Source organism: Apis laboriosa, unplaced genomic scaffold (assembly GCF_014066325.1).
Source record: "Apis laboriosa isolate Shangri-la unplaced genomic scaffold, ASM1406632v1 scaffold13_cov153, whole genome shotgun sequence".
Classification (NCBI taxonomy): Eukaryota; Metazoa; Arthropoda; class Insecta; order Hymenoptera; family Apidae; genus Apis; species Apis laboriosa.
This window is the reverse complement of record NW_025221370.1, coordinates 1,476,727-1,495,944: the sequence shown is the minus strand read 5'-3', so window position 1 is coordinate 1,495,944 and position 19,218 is coordinate 1,476,727. Positions and strand designations below refer to the sequence as shown.

The 19,218-nt window shown below is 28.7% G+C and overlaps 1 protein-coding gene across 7 annotated transcripts; it reads right to left on the bottom strand.

Annotated features, from left to right (window-relative positions):
• Positions 1–81: 81 nt before the first annotated feature.
• LOC122721016 (period circadian protein) lies at positions 82–19,075 on the bottom strand. 7 transcript variants are annotated; one of them, XM_043948190.1, is made up of 17 exons: positions 18,617–19,075; positions 15,084–15,167; positions 11,719–11,903; positions 9,533–9,663; positions 8,283–8,481; positions 7,959–8,174; positions 6,997–7,181; positions 6,475–6,759; positions 5,906–6,052; positions 2,945–3,191; positions 2,498–2,874; positions 2,221–2,408; positions 1,969–2,126; positions 1,626–1,870; positions 1,322–1,540; positions 883–1,194; positions 82–500 (listed from the first exon to the last, which is right to left on the bottom strand). In XM_043948190.1, exons 1-17 carry the CDS (start codon positions 18,700–18,702, stop codon positions 387–389), a joined length of 3,378 nt encoding a protein of 1,125 aa, XP_043804125.1. In that variant the 5' UTR covers positions 18,703–19,075; the 3' UTR covers positions 82–386. The 7 variants fall into 7 exon arrangements, with proteins under 7 accessions (XP_043804125.1, XP_043804128.1, XP_043804126.1 ...); XM_043948193.1 differs by having other exon boundaries at positions 2,945–3,167; XM_043948191.1 differs by having other exon boundaries at positions 9,533–9,660.
• Positions 19,076–19,218: the final 143 nt, after the last annotated feature.

The window sequence follows — 19,218 nt, the reverse complement described above, 5'->3', positions numbered from 1 at the left end:
AATTAATTTTATGTTTAAATGTATGAAAATATGATTGAGGCAGTTAAAATTTAAAAATTAATTTTTAATAATAAATAATATAAATATCTTAATATAAATATCTAACTATTTCAGAAAAATCTAAATGATGTTATTGAAGTATTTCAAAAATATAAATATAATAGATAATAATTCTAATATTGTAATATATACGTTAAAAAAAATGTGTATTATAAATAATTTTATCTGCCTCAAAATATAAATTTAATAAAATATTTTAAATGACATCTTTTGAACTACGCAGCGATTAATCGTAACTTAATTATTAGAATCAAATTCAAAAGATACCATTGGAAACAAACTTGAAAACAGTGTTTAGTTATAAGTTGGTCATTACAAAGTTTTTCCTATAATTGCTGGCAAGGTACAACTTGAGATGGTAGCGCCGGTGGCAATGGCGCATTTTCTTCGTGAATCATTACAAGTTTACCGTACTTCACCATTCTCCTTTTTTGTTTTTGCTGTAAATAAAATCTTATTCTTTTACTAATCATCATTGATTTATGATTTTCAAAAATGATTTTATGATAATTATTTATTAATATGATTATTCTTAAATTTATATAAATTTTCTTATTTAGACTTTATTAAATAACATTAATTATTCTCAAATTTTATTTAATTTATTCTACTTAAAAATATATATATAAATAAAAAATATTTGTTCTTTAAATCTTAATGAAATGTAATGTTAAAATTATTAAAAAATCTTATGTTGATTTCTTATTTTTTTATAAAATATTTTGTATTTATTATAAAATTTATTTACTAAAAAAAACATAAAATAAAGTTATAAAAATATAATATTTACGATAATATCATAAAATCTTAGTAATTTTATACCTGCGATACTGTGCCAGCCGTCCAACTTCCATTGCTGCTACCACTATCACTACCACTAGAAGTGATTCCATCTTCAAGAACAAGTTTTGTTTCGAAACCTTCGACTTCTAAATCTAAGTAAAGTTGACCCAGTTGGTCATTTACCAATAATGGTTGATTAAAATTTTTTAAGGCATTCATATCAGCTTGAAGTACTTCATTCAGAGTTTTAGGATGTATTTGATATTCGTATATCAATTCTGGAGTTACGTGAACACCTTCAAGCCATGGTGGCTCTTTTCTTCGTTTACCATATTGTTGTTTCATACTATCCTATAAATAAATGTTTATCAATGAATTAATTTTCTTTTCCTGAAAAACATTTTCAATACTTCCGATGAAACACAAATTAATAATTAAATATCTATAATTAAATAATAAATATAAAAATATTATTTACCTCCGGTAAATATTCTATTGGTTTTTGATCTGGATTACAACTGCTTTCACTACTTTTGTATAGAAAACTGCTATAAAAGCTCGACGAACTCGATTCGTCCACAATATAATCGTTCTGTTTATAGATCTTTTTATTCACTGGAGTTGATATATCCACTAAGCTCGAGCAACCTCCATCATTACTTACACAAGAAGATAACAATTCACCCGGTGATAATATCTAGTTTTCAATTTATATGTGTAAAATTATTTATAAATAAATAAATTAAGTTAAAAAACAAAAAAATGTAAAAATATTAATTTACTTTTTTTGAGGATTCAGACATGGCCATAATGCTACCTGGTTCCGCCTTTACACTTGTTGCTTGACTAGCTGGTCGTTTTCGATCAGAGCATTTATTCATCGTAGGTTGATTATTTTCGTGCGAAATTGATGTTTGTTCAGGAATCAAAAAAGGTTTGTACATCATGCCCGTTGATGGAGTACCTATTACTGGAGGATAAATGACACCAGCCATTGTTGTCGACATATATGAAACTGGTAAGAACACTAGAAATTAAAATTTTAATATTTTAATTTTGATAACTGTTCAAACAATTTTAAAATGTATATTAAAATAAGTATTGTATATTAAAATAAGTACATACTATAAGGATTTTGTTGAGGGGGTTGCATTGGTTGAGATGAGCTAAGTTTCTCCCGTACAGGAGATAAAATTGTAGAATCGTTTACTTGTGGAACGGGGACACAATATACTGGTATCATTGGCAGTATTGGTATTCTAGGTATTGCTTGTGAATTTGTGCTGAAAATTGAAGAAATCACAATTTAATTTTGATATTCGATTATTACTTTTTATCTGCGTTTTACTATTTTTTCTTTTTTCATAAAAAACTCACTTTTGTGGTACATTTTGAGCAGATGGAGGAGGTGGTATAGAAACTGATAAAGGCTGCCACAAATTAACATTAGCACCTGTTTGAATTACGGTAGATTGATCGATGCTCATGCTTGTAACTGTTGTTGCAACATTAGTAGGGAATTGGCCTGCGGTACTTGTTCTTGACACTTCTTCATGTTTTGAAACCTAATTAATCAATTAATATTTGAATGTTAGTTCGTCTCATTAATTTTTCAATTCCTGATTCGATGTTCATTCATCGATGGATTACTTACTTTAAAACTGTCTCCCTCCCAACTATGACTTCCGCTTCTTTTAATGCCATGACTTTGGTTGACTTGAAAATGAGTATTTGGATCCGTCGACAGTTTCTCAGTTGTCTTTATTCGAGAATCTTTTAGTTTATCATTTGCCTTAATACTAGAACGAAGTTCCCGATGCTTCAGCATCATTAACTTTTCCATATCCTCATTATGACGATTGAGCAACGACTCTGTCAATGTTGGAGGTTTAAAACTTTCCATACTAGTCGTATTTGAAGTGTTCTCTCTACTTGCTGAACTTGTTTGATTATTCGAACCACTGCTAAGATTTTCTGCACTACCGCTGCCGCTCGCGCCGCTTCCGTTTATCGGTGACATGCATTTCCTGACTAATTTACAATATTCTTAACTCTTTACTTTCAAAGAATTGAATAGCGAAATTACAAGATGAAAGCTCACCCGCTGAATTCGGACTTGTTTTTCCAGCCTCATCATTGCTGGAATTAATAATCTCTTCATCGCTGCCGTACATAGTGGCAACTGGTGGTTTGCTCTTAAAGAATCTTTCAATATTTTCGTTGTAATTGAGTTGATTGTAACTTGGCGGTGTCTCGGTTGACGATTTGCTGTCGTAGTACTCATGATGGGGCGAAATCTCACCAAGCATCACGCTGTCGTGCTCCTGTAACAAGGGATTGCGTGATCCCTTCACAAGTATATTGTAGCGACTTAGAAAGAGTTGTCACTTGATTTCGTCACTGTCAATTGTTTTGCAAATTTGCGTTGCGTTCAATATTTTTGTTAGACGTTTTGCGTTCAGCTATATAGGTGGCTGTTAAGATTTATGCAAGGAATTTCTCTGCACTATGTAAATTCTCCAACAATCTTGTGACCGCAAAAATGCAATATTTACAGCGCACGAGCAACCAATATGACCAACTAATATTTTTCCAGCTCTGTAACACAATTAGTTGCTTTAACTATTACAACCAACCAATTTCTTTCCCTTTTTTTATTGTTTTTTTTCTTTTTTTCCTACATTATTACCATTCATACATTCTCTTCTCGTACATACATACTCATACATACATATACATACTCTTCTTTACCATTTATTTTCTTTTAAAATTCTCGTTATACATACAAGCAGATTTTTATTATCTTTTTTCTATATAAATTTAGAAAAATTTGCGTATTAATAATGAAAATAAAATAAAAGCACATAAGATATTTTTTCTCTAATTTTCATTATGTCCTTTATTCATATATTTTTTATATCTTCTTTTTTATTGATAATTAGAGAACTAGAAAAATATTAATTTAGAAATATTAAATTATAATTATAAAGTTATTGTGAAAAAAAAAGAAAAGTCATTGAACGAGACTAGTTGTTATCAGAACTTTTAAAATATTAATATCGCATGTTTAGTTTATAAATCGCTCTTTCATTCTCGCTTTCTCATATTGCCTCGTTAGTTTCAAAACCTTGTAAGTGAAGAGATATACTGGAACTCTATTCACAAATATCGTATTGCAATAAATTTATAGATGCCCTTATAGCCCTTTAAAATTAATTTATATCAACCGTTTCTCGAATACTTGAAGACTGAACTTTCTATACATCGTTCATTTTACTATACAATTTGTAGAATCGTGAAACAATCAATCTGATGACGCTTGAGCATGATGAAGAGACAAGAAAAGAGACCTAACAAGATTATTTGATTTCAAATAATTCGATTTACACAAAGTTGTGGCAAAAGTTAACGTAAATAAAAATTTTTGGAAAACATGGAAAAAAAAATATATCATTATTCAAGATAAAAATTATTAAAGTAACATAAAAGAAAAAAAAGAAAATTATCGTTTAGATCATGAAGAAACATACAATACATATAACCATACAAAAATAATAAAATAGAAAAAAAATATAATCGAAGGCAAATAATTTCTTTCTCAATAAAATAATCAATAAAGATACAGAGAAAAAATAACAATGTTATTAAATACAAACATAATAATACAGATATACCATTAGATAAACGAAGGATCGTATAACGAGATAGCCTAGAATAAATATTTAATTCAATTATATTATATTATATAATTATATTATATAATTATATTTTCACAAAAAATCTTGAATGATAATTTATAAGATTATATAGTAACAAATTGTATTTTTTTTTAATATCCTGCTAACTAGAAAATAAAAAGTAATTAGCTACTTGAAGATACTTTAAGATAAGTTGTTGAAATCGAAATGGTTGGAATTGGTTTATAAAAGGCTTGGCGTTTTTTTTATCAAATAATTGAATTAAAAAAAATAATAAGTAAACTTACCAACAACGTGCCTACAAGGTTTTGAAATTGACGTTATCCTTCACCAGACCTACATAATTTTCACTTTGCCCTTCGTCCATGTCGATGTACGAAATAACTTGACAAATCTTTGCTGTTCATTTCGTCTTTACTTACAACTAATCATATTATGAATTAGAAGAAGAGTTGCATAAATACCCTAACTCGTGAAAGGTTTTTAATTATTTTGAGATAACCTTTTTGACATGTCATCAGGCTGTAAAATGTTTAATCAATTGCTCTGTTCCTTACTCACCTTAATCACCAATTTAACTTTCAAGTCATGTAAAAAATTCTAGGATATATCGTTCAGAAGCAATGAGAATCTTTCTTTTTTTCTATCGATTTTTTATCATTTTTCTTATTTTTAAAGTTCATAAATTATCTCAAGATATCACTGAGTTTTTAAATTTTCATAATTTTCTTTTTCTTTTACTTTCTCTTTTCATAATATGTTTATTTTATACGAACACAAATTTATTTGCTTCGTGAGATATATCAACATAGAATTTTTTTTTTATTAATCCTTCACCCAACTATTTGTACTCTATTTATCATGCAATCCTGTATCAGCAAAAAAAAAAAAAGAAGAAATTTGACAAGAAAAATTCAAATTCGATTAATTAAAACGCTAATCATATAAAATGAGATAAAGCAATTTATTAATGAATTTACAGAAAATTTCTTCTTTTCTCTCTTGATATTGACGATAAAAATTCGATACAACGAATTCGTTTTGCACTTTGAGATCAAAATAGATATTTTAGAAAATATAAAAAAACATCGAATTTTAAGAAAACAAAAAAATAATAACGAAGACAACATTGTATCGAAATATTATCGCACACATCGTGCAGCCGTAGAGCGACACGAACGAAAATCTCTTTTTTTTTTAAAAAATCTAAGGGAAATACCTTTCACGTTGAACCCTCATAAGAGGAACGATCTAATATTATAGTTATTGTAAATATACTTGTAGTATACCACCACAACGCATTATACCGTACTACTAGCAAAATAGATAAGTGTCGGCGATACTAAAACGTAGCTAATAGTCACCGAAAAACTCCTTTCGTCGGTAGCAAGCACATCTTTGCCAAAACCGGGTGTTTTCGTCTCTTGCAGCAGATTTTCCATGAAGGACGCGAGGTCCTTGCATCTCTTTGACACGTCGAGCTCGGTAATATCTGACTTTCTTTGGATGTTCTGCGCAGACGTAAGATAGAACAAAAAAAGAAAAAATTGGGGGTTGAGCGAACATATTTATTGGGAAGAAGAATTTCGTGGAAAATATTATACGATGATGAACATTTTTATTGTTTGTCTGTGTATTTCATTATCCTGAAGAAAGACAAAGAATTAATTCTATGTAATGTGTAACAATTCGGTCAAATAATTAGAACGTGATTTCTTTTATAATAATTTAAACTATAACTTGTTTAATGATCATTGCATAAAAAAAATATGTATAGTCGATGTGATTCGTCTTTTGGTATATAGATATTAAATTTTAAAATTACAAACCCTAGTTATCTATGTTTATCTTATCAAACAATATTATATCACGATCTATTTAGTTATTTACATACACTCTCAGGTTCAGCATAAATTATCGAGGAAAGACATACCTCGTCGAGAAGTGTACGTATCTCTTCTTGTATAATCTTGGCCTCTTTTAGCACTTCCTCGCTAATATTGGTCAATTGGCTGTGCTCAGTTGCACATGATACGCGAAAGATATCAGGATTCGCTGGCCCTTTCAATATCCTGTGTTGACCTACGACAAATTCTAGTTTTTTCGTCCAGGGATTGATAAAGGACGACCATTCTGTTTCGAGGACGACGTAGTCTCCGTTCTGTATCCCGAACCTGTAGGGTTTCGATCTGAACGAGGCACCTTCGAGCTTGATAACCTGTTCAACGATATATTTATAAATATAATAATTAATCGAGAAAATAGGAATTTTTTTTTTTTTTTTTATTTCATTCGACGTTCACTTCTTGGGATTCGTTTGTGCTAATCCGCATTTTCTGTGGATTATTCTATCATTCTCTCGCATACTTTCTTTTTTTCTCTCTTTCTCTCAAACGTATATTCGATCAAAACCTAAAGATTTGCTTTGTTTTTTTTTTCTGGGGCACATGCTCACAGTCTCATAGATGTCTTTGATGAAAGGCAGATCCTCGGGATGGTAGAAGTCAAACAGCGAACGGCCAACCATATCCTGAGGTAGATAGCCAAAGTATTGGACTACGTCGGGATCAACATGGGATAAATAGCACGTTGCGTTGTGGCGGGTGGTGAATACCGAAGATATTATTGTTTCTTCTGGCGCTGCGGATAATGATAATAAAGAAGGTCGGGGTCATTCTCTCTTCTGCCAGATGTTTCCTTCATGATGAAAGTTTTAAGTCTTTATGGTCAATCAAAGCTACAAATTCGATTTGCCGAGACAAGTCTGTATGAATTAGTCTTGTCCGCTCTACCTACGTAAATATGAAATAATATAATTTATTATATTTTGAAAAAAAAAAAAAACATCGCACCAACCTCTTGGATAATTTATTTATGAATTTCGAACAGACTTGTTGAAAGGATTTGAAAGAAAAATTTTCTAATGGAATCGATGTTAATAATAAAAGATTATTATGTGCGCATCAAATAAAATATAATATGTTTTCATATTTACATGAAAAATAATCCGTGCATTGTTATTCTTGTTTTCTTTTTTTGCTGTTACTCAAATAAATAATAGAAACAGTGGTCTCCAAACTGAACAAAAATAAATAGACTGATCAAATGAATAAAAAAAAACGAATAAATAAAAAAACGACAAAGATAAAATATTATCAACATTGTCACGATCCTCTAACAAATATTTCTAATTTAATAAAAATTACCTTCTGTTTAAGATACGTCGCCATGGAAACCACCGAATCATATTGTATCATCGAGGAGAGTAGACTAACGAAATGACTTGATTATTATCATTTACTATTTTTCCAACGACTAATAAATAAATTATATATCTGTTTAAATTTTATATTTAAGAGGATATTTATCAAATTTTTTTATCAGTCGAATCTCCTCGAACATCTTTAACCATACTACCTTTATATGCAGAGTGAACAGGTTGAGCAGTAACCACCAGGAACATTGCTTTGTGTTGCTGTTCAGTCGTACGATCTCGAAAATCTCTGAATGACAAAGTCAAGTGGAACGGAAGATACAAATTCGATCTTGCCTCTTTGTTGATCGATTGATGAACGAAAGATCTTGTGTACTTTCGCAATCCGCAAAACAGACTTGCTCTTCTCCCGTTAATACCTGATCAAATCAATTATCATCAATAACAATCTTTAATATAAATTTTAAATTTAAATTTTACAATGTATCTTAATTTAATGTATTTGATTCGAAGGAGTAAGTAAATACCTTTCGGTCTTTCTTCTTGAGGCGAGACTATTCCGTTTTTAATCTGATCAGCCAGTGTGGCCTTATCCTTGGGATGAACGTAATCGATGAAAGAACGGCCAATCCATGCATCCTTGAGATATCCTAGAGCTGTGCATATCGAGGGAGTCGTATACAATACGAGGCCGTCGTGCATTGAAATCACTGCGCAAAACCCCTCCTATAGAATATACAATATACAAATATAGACTTTGATTTCCAACGATGAATGCTAATAGATTTATTTATAAAATTGAATGAAATATTCTTATTTAAATTATCTAAATAATATTATTTAATAAGATTAAAATTATTCATTAGCACGTAGATGACATTGAATCTATGTCATCAAGATAATGGTCACATAAATTTTCAACATTTTTGTTATTTATTACATAGGTAGCTTGTAGAGAGAACTCGTCGCTACTTTGACCTCGATTTATACAAATTTTTTTCAATATTTTTTATTTTTTTTTTTTTTTGTTTTCTATTACTATTAATTACAAAGTCTGAAGTAGAATTACATTTTACATACAATAATATCTTACAATAGCATTTTTTGCCGATTTTTACTATGCAGGGAGAAAAGAATTGTGTTTTTATTAAAGAATGTAATTTCCATTCATTTGAAGGAATTCTGAATAATTGAAAATAGAAATTAAAAAAAAGAAAAGCTATAATATATATAAAAATTTAAATATATTTATGTAAGTTGATTAGTAAACCTTCACCCATTTAAGTTGAAAAATTAAGACAAATCTTATTAACAGGTATTGAAGAAAATGATAATATTTGTTAATATAGATATTAAAAGGAGAAGAAAAGAAAACCTGATATTTCTAAAGAGACATAGTTTATTTGCCACTAGAAGGTCATTTTGCTAGTAACAGTTGTCAATTCCAATGATAAATCTCCTTTCTCCATGCATAACACTACTGAAACCTTGCAATAATGTTACTACTGTGTTACATCATCGTATATAGAAAGCCACACCAAATTACAATTAATTGAAGAAAAGAATTGAAGAAGAATATCGATACGGGAAGTACTAGGGTTAAGATTAATAATTAACAAATACGACAGGATGCTTTTAGAATGCCCGATCCTGGATCCTTTCTAGGAAGAAGAATCTTGATCGATCATGTTTTATTTTTCTACTTCCTTCTACCACAATTACTAGTTAAGAGAAATCTATTTCTCCGTTGGTTTTTTTTTTTTTAATTAATACTAACATTGGCCTGAGAGATGGAATCATCCAGGGGATTCGTACGAGAAGCAAGCCCTGCTTCCACATCTGTCACTGTATCGCCGTTGTGCTCGCCGGGATCCGTTGCATCCACCAATTCTACAGTGGTTACATCTTCTTGTACACACCCAACAAAAATTCCCCTTGTTATGTATTGTTCCTCTTTAACACACTCGCCCGTGTTTGCTGATGGGACATGGATCTTTCACCAAGTAGCATCGGTTACGTATTTAATAACGTTTCATGGACGTCTCGACATCATTTTAATTTTAGGTGAGCATTACGTATAGTGACCTTTCTCGTCGCGTAAATAAAGATCAAAATATAGAATACGTCCAAGAAACATGTAAGACGTGACCTGTTGCTAGAGTAATGAATTAAAGGAAGATGGGAGAGTTGCAATGTTTCCTTAGCCCAAGAGGACAACATTATTGCGACAATGTTTCGTATATACGAATGTGAACCTACCAAGATTATTCGATATATAAAAAAAAAAAGAAAAAAAAAAGAAAATAATTCAACTTGCTCTGTAGAGAGATTGTTGAATAACGTCAAACTGGTATCAAGACAATTTTTACTTCTCGTTTTTTATCTAATTTCTGAAATCTAGTTTTATTAATCGTTCATTGATATTATCATCATTTATCATCAATTATCATCATATCATTAATATTAAACGAGATCTGATCAATTTTCCAAAGTTTTAAAAAAAGTTTTAATAAAATAAACAAACGAATATCGTAATTATATAACAGATCTATTTTTACGCTTAAATATTTCCTATTGTATATTCTGCAAGTTCGTAACGATCAATGAAAAAATACCTATCCGAGAATTGATTATTCGAGTATTAAAAATTATGTAAATAATTACGTAAATCATAGGCGATGTTATATAAAAGAGAGGTTCAATTTAAGCGCAACTTGACTAAATGGAAAGCTTGGAACCTGCCTTTTGTCCACGGATAGCACTGCGTGATTATATAAAATCAATATATCGAGAAATTAATTGCAATGCTTAAAATATATTTATTATATTATTTCGGGATCGCCGTTCATTGCGACAATTGTTCTTCATATATACATAAATACATATTTCGTGCGAACCGAACCAAATAAATTCTTTGCATCTTTTTATCGCTGTAACAATCTAATCAAGAAATTATTTGCATCACGTTAATAATTAAATTATCATTCAGTATATAATCATTTTAATTTCAATTTTAATTTCGATTCACAGAATAACATTGGTTTATTGATGACATTTCGCTTATAATTACAAGCTCTAAAGGATTCGTGCACAATATTGGTGCTAATAATAAAACAAGAAAGGATCAATATTTAGTTGGAAATTAGAAATAGGGTGCTCTTTTCAAGGTTTCGTTCGTGTTAAATAGAACTGAGATTAATTGCCATAGTAACAACGTCAGTAATTTATGTTTGGAAATTGTTTCGTTCAGAAATTATTAGGGAAATCGATGTTAAAAATGTCACCAAAATATCAAAGCAGACGAATCCTCTAGATCCATTGAATTTCTCTTTTGTTTGAATTAAAACTCGAACGAGCAAAAAGTAATGAAATTAGAAAACACTCGATCGTTTTAATTTTAAACAAAAAAGATGCAATTGATTGTTTCAGACTTAATGTCTGGCGGACTAAGGGAACCATGAGGATGAACAAGGAGGGAAATAATAGGTCGTTCGTAAAGTCTTTGATTGTGAATAAGCGAAACCTAACTAATAAGAAAAGTGCACGAAACCAAATAACATCGCATAAAATTATCGATCTTTCTTTCATTTCATTGAAAGAAATTAATTTGCATTTCTCTTATAATTCTCGTTAATTTTATTAAAATCTTCGATAAATAAAAAAAAAAAAACAGAAAAATATTCAAATTCATCCTCAAATTAAATTTTATTCAAAATTATATCTTGATTAATCATAAAATTCGAAGAAGGAATTGAATTCGATAAAGTCAGTAGTAAGAACGAATGATTGGTCCGACAGAGTCAGAATTTGATATTATTTCCTTCTTTTACGATATCAATTACATAATCTAATGATCGCACACTTCTGATCACTTTTTAACCGAGCTACATTAAAGATTAAAAAATTTTCGAGATTATACAGTTAACGTGCACTTTTTCCCATCAATTTTAGATCGCAACCAACCTGGTTTCTTTTCAAGTATAGATTTCGTTGGGACGGCGACATTATAAGACACGGCTTCTGGCGGTGTGCCGGCATTTTTCAGGCTAATATCTGCCTCAACGTTAACAGCCAAAATCGTCTTCGACTTCTTCTTCTTATATTCTTTATCCTTTCTTTTGCTGATTGGCTGTGGTAGGGCTTCATTGCTACACATTCATGTAAACATTACATGTAAAAAAATGGAAAAACTTGTAATCTCATTTAGCGGACAAATCCAAAAATTAATAGAACAAATAGGATTTTAATTTTGAAGGATAGCGTGAGAAGACTATTAAACTTCGTATCGTGGAATCTAATAGTTTTTACGATATTGTTTAATCGTATTTGGTAGCAAAGAAAAGAAGGAGATCTCTCTCATTAATTTGCAATCGCGATCAATGATGTGAATTACATAAAATTTGACATAAAATTGTTTGTAGTAAACATGCAGTTAACTAAAGTTTTGTTAGATTTATAGACTTGAAGTAAGTTTAATATTTCGTGCAATTTTTATAAAAACGATTTAATATAATATTGTGACATCGATACAATTATTTTCGAAAAAAAATCTTATCGAACTAATCTTAAATAAAACGTATTTATTCTCAAGCATTTTCTAACAATAGCGCGATATATACTAGCGGAAAAGCTAGTATTCATCGTACACTTTCAACGAGTAAAATATCAACTATACATATGTTCTAAAAATAAATTTGCTTTCCGCTGAGTCAACAAACAAGAAATCTATTGGATATGAATGCGAACATGAGCTGCAAGTTCACTTGTTGCTTTTACAATTGCTTCATTAAAAAAATTGCCACTATCTAATCATAATCATAACTAGATTTAGAATACTATTATAGAGTTGTAAGAATGGAGTGATATTAAAATATATTGGAACGACTTTCACCAGGAAATAACAATAAAAATAGTATATACGTAACAAATGTTTTAGATCATCAAATCGTGACTGCATTTGTTAGGTAACAAATAGAAAGTTGCATTTCTCTAAACGATAAACCTTTCAAGCTTTCTCCAAGATAAAATTGGCTATTTAGAGTTTCATATTTCCGAGTTCACGAATCTTGAAAATGTTGACATACTCGAATAGCTTTCTGGTTATTTAAACAATATGAATATTTTATTTTTTAATGATATTTGTACTTTTGAATTTATAATAATCATTTTCAATGTTTTATAATAAATAAAAGAGACTTTGTGATTCTATCTTTTTTCTTTAATCATAATTAATCATCAATTATTATATAAAAGTTAAATTTGTTAAATTTGTTAAATTCGTATCTCATATAATTCATAATTACATTATGTAATAATCCAGAGTTTAAGTGTACATTTCTCATACAGATTTGTGTCCCATTCTATAGAACAAAAGACATTGTGTTTATTTCAATCTTCTTACGATTATTTTCAGCGAGAAAAAGCAATTAAAATTACAATACCCAATATAAACTAATAATGTTTCCATTGTTTGGTAGTTAAATATAACTACAAGTAAAACGGTTAATTAAAGTTTCCAAATATACACATCGTATTTGAGATGACAGAAAGGCGCCTGTGATATCGTAATTGCACGTAACCTTGACCTCTATTAGCCACGAGCAAATTATAGAAGGATTTCCTCACGAAGTCTCTCTTTTCTATAATTCTCTATGAAACACGCGCGATACGTGTTAATAACGTATTGTATATTCTCATGCTGTTGGTTCGTAGAATCAATAAACGCGCAATGATGCGAGGCATATTTCTGATCGGCAAAAATTTTGAATCATACAAACAGTGGCACGTGATCTCGAATCGCACATTGTAATCGATTTTCAGCAATCGGTTTTTTCATACATGTAAAGAAAAAAAATATTTTATAAAAAAAAAAAATTCATCAAAAATCGGTGACGAATGAAATAGGAAATTCAATAGAAAAAGAAAGCATTGAAAACAAAATTATTAATTCGATAAATAAATAATTCAAAGTACTACTTCTTTTTTTTTCTCTCTATGTCTAATTATATCCCATAAACAATAGAAAATAGACTTTTAACTATAATTTATAGACTTGATGTTGATTTATTATTACAACGGAACAGCCTATCCAGATTATGCAACGATACGTGGGGATATCTCATGCCACGTAGGCGACGCCGATGGCGACATTGCAGGCACGTGGCACTGCACATGCACCAATGTTTATAGCGGCAGTTGTGTGCGCTTTCTCGTAACTGAATGTAATCGTTCTCCTACATATGCATGAATACAATGCTAAAAATCCACATTAGCGCGCTATGTCACCTTCACAATCGTGATAATTATGGAACAACAATTTTAATATACACATGAATATACCGAGAATAAAAACTGATCTGAAAAATTTATTTCATAAATTATATAAATTCAATTGCATACATATGTATAAAAATAGAAGAAATAAAAAAACATATCTAGATGATTCATCACAATGAAATTTTGTGATCTGAATAAAAAAAATCATCATGCAACGTTTTTAAAATTTATGAGAATTTATGAAAAGAATTGCATCGTTTTTATATAATGTCATGTTATCATTGTTTTAATTTTATTGTTCATCATTCATCATTCATTGTTCCTCGTGTAAGAGCAAAATCACGTTAGCATGCAATGTCCATTCAATATTGTAAGTAGTAGCAATTGTGTGTATATAATTTTATATATATCTTATTTTTAAGATATAAAGAGATTTTCCGATAATTGAATAATGTATACTTCTCGTTTTTAGTATCTTCAGATATCTTTCATAATATTTGATAATTTCGATTACAATAAATGAATCACGTTGCATCAAATCTTTTTTTATTTAGATAGAATCCTTTTTTATTTAGATAGAAATGTTTCTTTATGTATACTTATGTTACACTTCTTCTTTCGACATATAATTATAATTATACATAATTATATATAATAATAATGTAATATATATTAGAAGATTACAATTAAATGATATATTTTGTATATTTTTTTAGAGAAAGCTCATAGAACACTGAGAAAAAAAATTACATTTCCATTAGATTTCTTATTCTTATTTTTTATTAATCACAGTCGCAATGACTTGTAAATTATTTACAGATTCGATATCTCAAGCATAATGGTAAGATCCTTACGATCGTAAATACCATCGCTTGTTATCAACGACCAATATATTTTAATATATTATAATATTTTTAATTATATCTTTTGAGTATTTATATATTTTTGAGAAAAAATTGTATATACAAATTTTATAGGAATCAGTTATTATCGCGATTGCTTCGTCGTATTGATTGTATTTGAATAAAGTCAAAATTTAAACGATGTCTTACCTGGATCCAAATGTTGAAGGACGCCTACCGCAATAACCACTACTTTCAGAGCGGTTGCTGTTTCTCGAAATCGAGCTGCCACTACTGAAATAGAAATTAATTGAATATTAGAATTACAAAACATTAAAATAAATTCTTGTATTGTTTAATAACAAGTGGAAAATATAAATATTTTCGAATATGTTTATCGTAATATGGATTACATAATGTACATATTAATGTCTGACAATCAATTGACTAAACTACTGTGTTTATTCGCTGAGTCTGACCTTGATTATCTGTTACTACTGAATCTGCTTGCACTTTGAATTAATTTTTAAATTGATGTACAAATTTTCTTACTAATATTGTATTAATATTAATGTTATATAATATTATTTACAAATCACAAGTTAATATTAAAATAATATTAAAATAAATTTTCTTGCGTAATAGTAACAAATTTGTAATATAAAAAAATTACTTTTACAAATTACAACTCAGCTAATTATATTATATCTATTTATTAAAATAATAAAAACTTTTTATAGAACAGAAATTTGCTTACTTAAGTAATTTATAAGTTATAAACTTATCAAAGTAAAACATTAATAAATTAAAAAAAAAACGAGAATGATAAACAGAATGAAATTTAAAATTTTATTAATTTATGATGCATAGTTACGGGACATATACATTTTATCAATTGCTTATCGGCTTCATATGTTATTATTTACACCTTTCGTAATTAGACTATTATATACATTTACACGGCAATATACATCTTTAAAAATACCGAATAAAAATGATATCATCACTAGAAATAATTTCCATTGAAAAAATTGTAATTAATATCTTCAAAACAGATAATATTTCTCGCTATATATATTCTATATTTTCAAAATGAATCATGTCTTTCGTGAGTATTTGTTTGATCACTTATGATAAAAATATATTGAAAAATTTACTGATCAAATGAAAAATCATATGCATTCTCAATCTAACTCGTGATGAATAATGAATCGTAGAAACTACATCTTATGGCAGTCTGCTTTATTGGTAAACGAATACACAGAGGCATTAGAAGGTGATTGCAAAGGTGCATTTCTCGAACGATAGAAACGGCCTCGGCCCATTAGCCAATTAAAACGTGGTCGAGAAAGTCACGCGATTCACTGACACGAAATCTTTGAAACCAGTTACGGAATGGGGAAAAAAAAAGGACCGATCACATGTTCGGCAAACGTGACTACTATGATCGGCCCTTACGACGGAGTCTTTCTGGCCTTTCACTGTCCTCATTATTTTCCAGGGAACGAGCACGAGGCTTCTACATTTGTTGCACCTCGTTCGATAAGAAAAATTATTGCATAAGAAGGTCTATTTCACGCTCGTGGCCCCGTGACTAAAACCCATCGAACGACACATTGATTGATTTATCGATTTTGTTCGAAGTTTTATTACGATACCACAATAATGCCAAGGAACCATCCAGGATTAAGAAAAATATGATAATTGAAAAGAGAATAAAGTATTACAAAAAAAAAATCATATTAATAGAAGAATATATTCCAAATTTCAACGATCATAGAATTGTTACAATTTTCCTGATATTATAAAAGAAGCCAAATTATTTTTTGGATTAAAAGATAGAAAGTCTAAATGCTGAACATTTAAATATTTATAAAAACAATATAATTACTGATTTAAACAACTTGAAATTTAAAAAAATTAAATAGTTAAATAGTTAGAATTAAATAGTTAGAAATTTAAAAGAATTAAATAATCAATTAAATAGTTTTGTGAATATGGTAATTACTGATCTCGCATATACTTTGCATTCGTTCAACCTGTTTTCATCGAATTTCACAACTTGTGCCTAGGTGTATTAAATGCGAACGTAGAAATGCATACTTCGTCTAGTTAGAAACTAGTTAGCCTTAACCGTAGTGTTCGAGTTTCTATCCTTCTTGTTTGCCGTATTTTTCGTTTACCTCTCACCTACATCATCGACAAAGCGTGTCAATGCCAATATCCTGCGCTAATGTTATATTGAATATCCTTTAAAATCCTGTAAATTTTCAATCCGTTTAATTTGAAAATTATCAAGGCGATAATTCATAAAGATAAATCATATGCATCCAAGATTCCTAATGAAATTGAAGAATGATCGATTTTTTGGTTACAATCATTATTTTGTAGATATATGTGATCAAATTTTAAAAATCCAATAATTTGATCAATTGATTTTCTTGCAAATGAAATTTACACTCATACTATTTCAAATTATAGTTTAATATTATGTTATCAATAATTCAATACATTTCAAAATTACATCAAATATTAAAATATCAAAATATTAAAATATATAGACAATTGTAATTCTTCGTAAATATTGAACTATCTATCTAGATCTTGTATATATATATATATATATACAATTCATATATGTACAATATATATATATATGTACAAATATATATATATATGTACAATTCATAGATTTGTGATATCAATTGTTAAATCATTCGGTTAATTCGTTTTTTTTCAATAATATATTATAAAATTTAAATTTTATAAATGAATATTGAAAATTAATTACACAAAACATAAAAAACTCAAATTATAGAAGTTGCTTCAAGTTTGTATATACAAATCATTATAAAATTTTCTTAAATCCTTCATAAGATGAAGGATTCAAATGATAAGATTTCAAATCGCAATTAAAAATTGCACTTCTAATATACGCTTTTTATCGCGTGTGAAATGATATATTGGTTAATCCACATCATTTGATGTAGATTTCACTAACATTTAATCGAAAATTTATTTTGATTTATTTTGAATTTTGAACAATCATATAGAATAATATTTAAATATATGTTGTACAAATAGTAGTTATGCAAGTATCCATTTAATCAATCACAAAAATAAAATCAGAATTAATTAGAAAATCAATGAAAAAAAAAAAGGAAAAATTAAATCTTATATTTTTTAAATAGAAGAAAAGATAGAAAAAAAATTATAGGAATACATAAAACGCGCACGCGCGCGCGCGCACACACACACACACATTGTTTTTCTTATATGTCCATATTTAAATGAAAATATTGATAATGTGCGATATGAATATTCACATAATATTTGTACATATAAATTGCACATGATATATATAACTTAATAAGAATAAATTAATGAATACTTCTTAATTAACAACTTATATAACTTTTAGCTTTTATATTGTGTAATATTAATATTTATATTAAATAAATTTTTTTCAATTTATTTATATTTTTTTATGTATTATTTAAGAAAAATAAATCAGATAGTATAATAATTATTGATACTTATTAATATTCGTTATATTTTTTGTGTTGACATGAAAGAAAGATTATAAGTGAAAAAACTAGTATTATACTAATATTTATAAGTTGCTTAAAATTCATAATTTAAAATCGATGGCGCCATATTAAAATTGATGTCATATAATAGGATAAATTCAAAGTACTTAAAAAAAATTAAAGAATCAAACACTAAAAGAATTCAATACATACCTCCGTTGTGATTGACTGTTACTACAAGTATTAGAATATCCGGAATCCGACACCTTAGCATTTTCAGTGGATATCTCTTCCATCATTCTCTTCTAAGGGTAGTTTCTCTTTCAGATAATATCCGTTGAATCACAACACTGCTACTAAATCAAACTCGTTCACATGTCATTTCTATATTTCTTGGCGGTAAAAGTTATAAAAATGATAAAGAAAAAACACGAAGAAATTGTTTGTATTTACATGAACGAAAAGGGATTTTTTAAATATACGAACGAAAAGTATTTTTTAAATATATTCGTATTCACTATCTAAATTAAAAATAATGCACCATTTAATCGATTATAAAAAATCAGTAAATTAAATGAAAAACAAATGTTTTCACTAATTTCCTTTCTGTTATTTTCACAATATAGTAAACACTACGATGCGTACTAGACAGTAATATCTCTGAGGACTGAACTACACCGAACATCACATATCTATCGCACCGAGTGACTGTTCCGCATAACGCTGCACGTTCGGTAACACGTGAGTTGTTACCCCCTCTATTTCACTGTTAACCTATATTGATGCAAAACGTGCCTCACTTAAACCACTCAAAT

Excerpts from the sequence above, each read along its gene's own strand:
- LOC122721016 (XM_043948190.1), bottom strand. The coding sequence starts at position 18,702 with ATGATGGAAGAGATATCCACTGAAAATGCTAAGGTGTCGGATTCCGGA. Across the intron at positions 9,664-11,718 it reads TATACTTGAAAAGAAACCAG|AAGATGTAACCACTGTAGAA; the intron begins GTTGGTTGCGAT and ends GGTGTGTACAAG. Across the intron at positions 501-882 it reads CGGCTGGCACAGTATCGCAG|CAAAAACAAAAAAGGAGAAT; the intron begins GTATAAAATTAC and ends TTTTATTTACAG.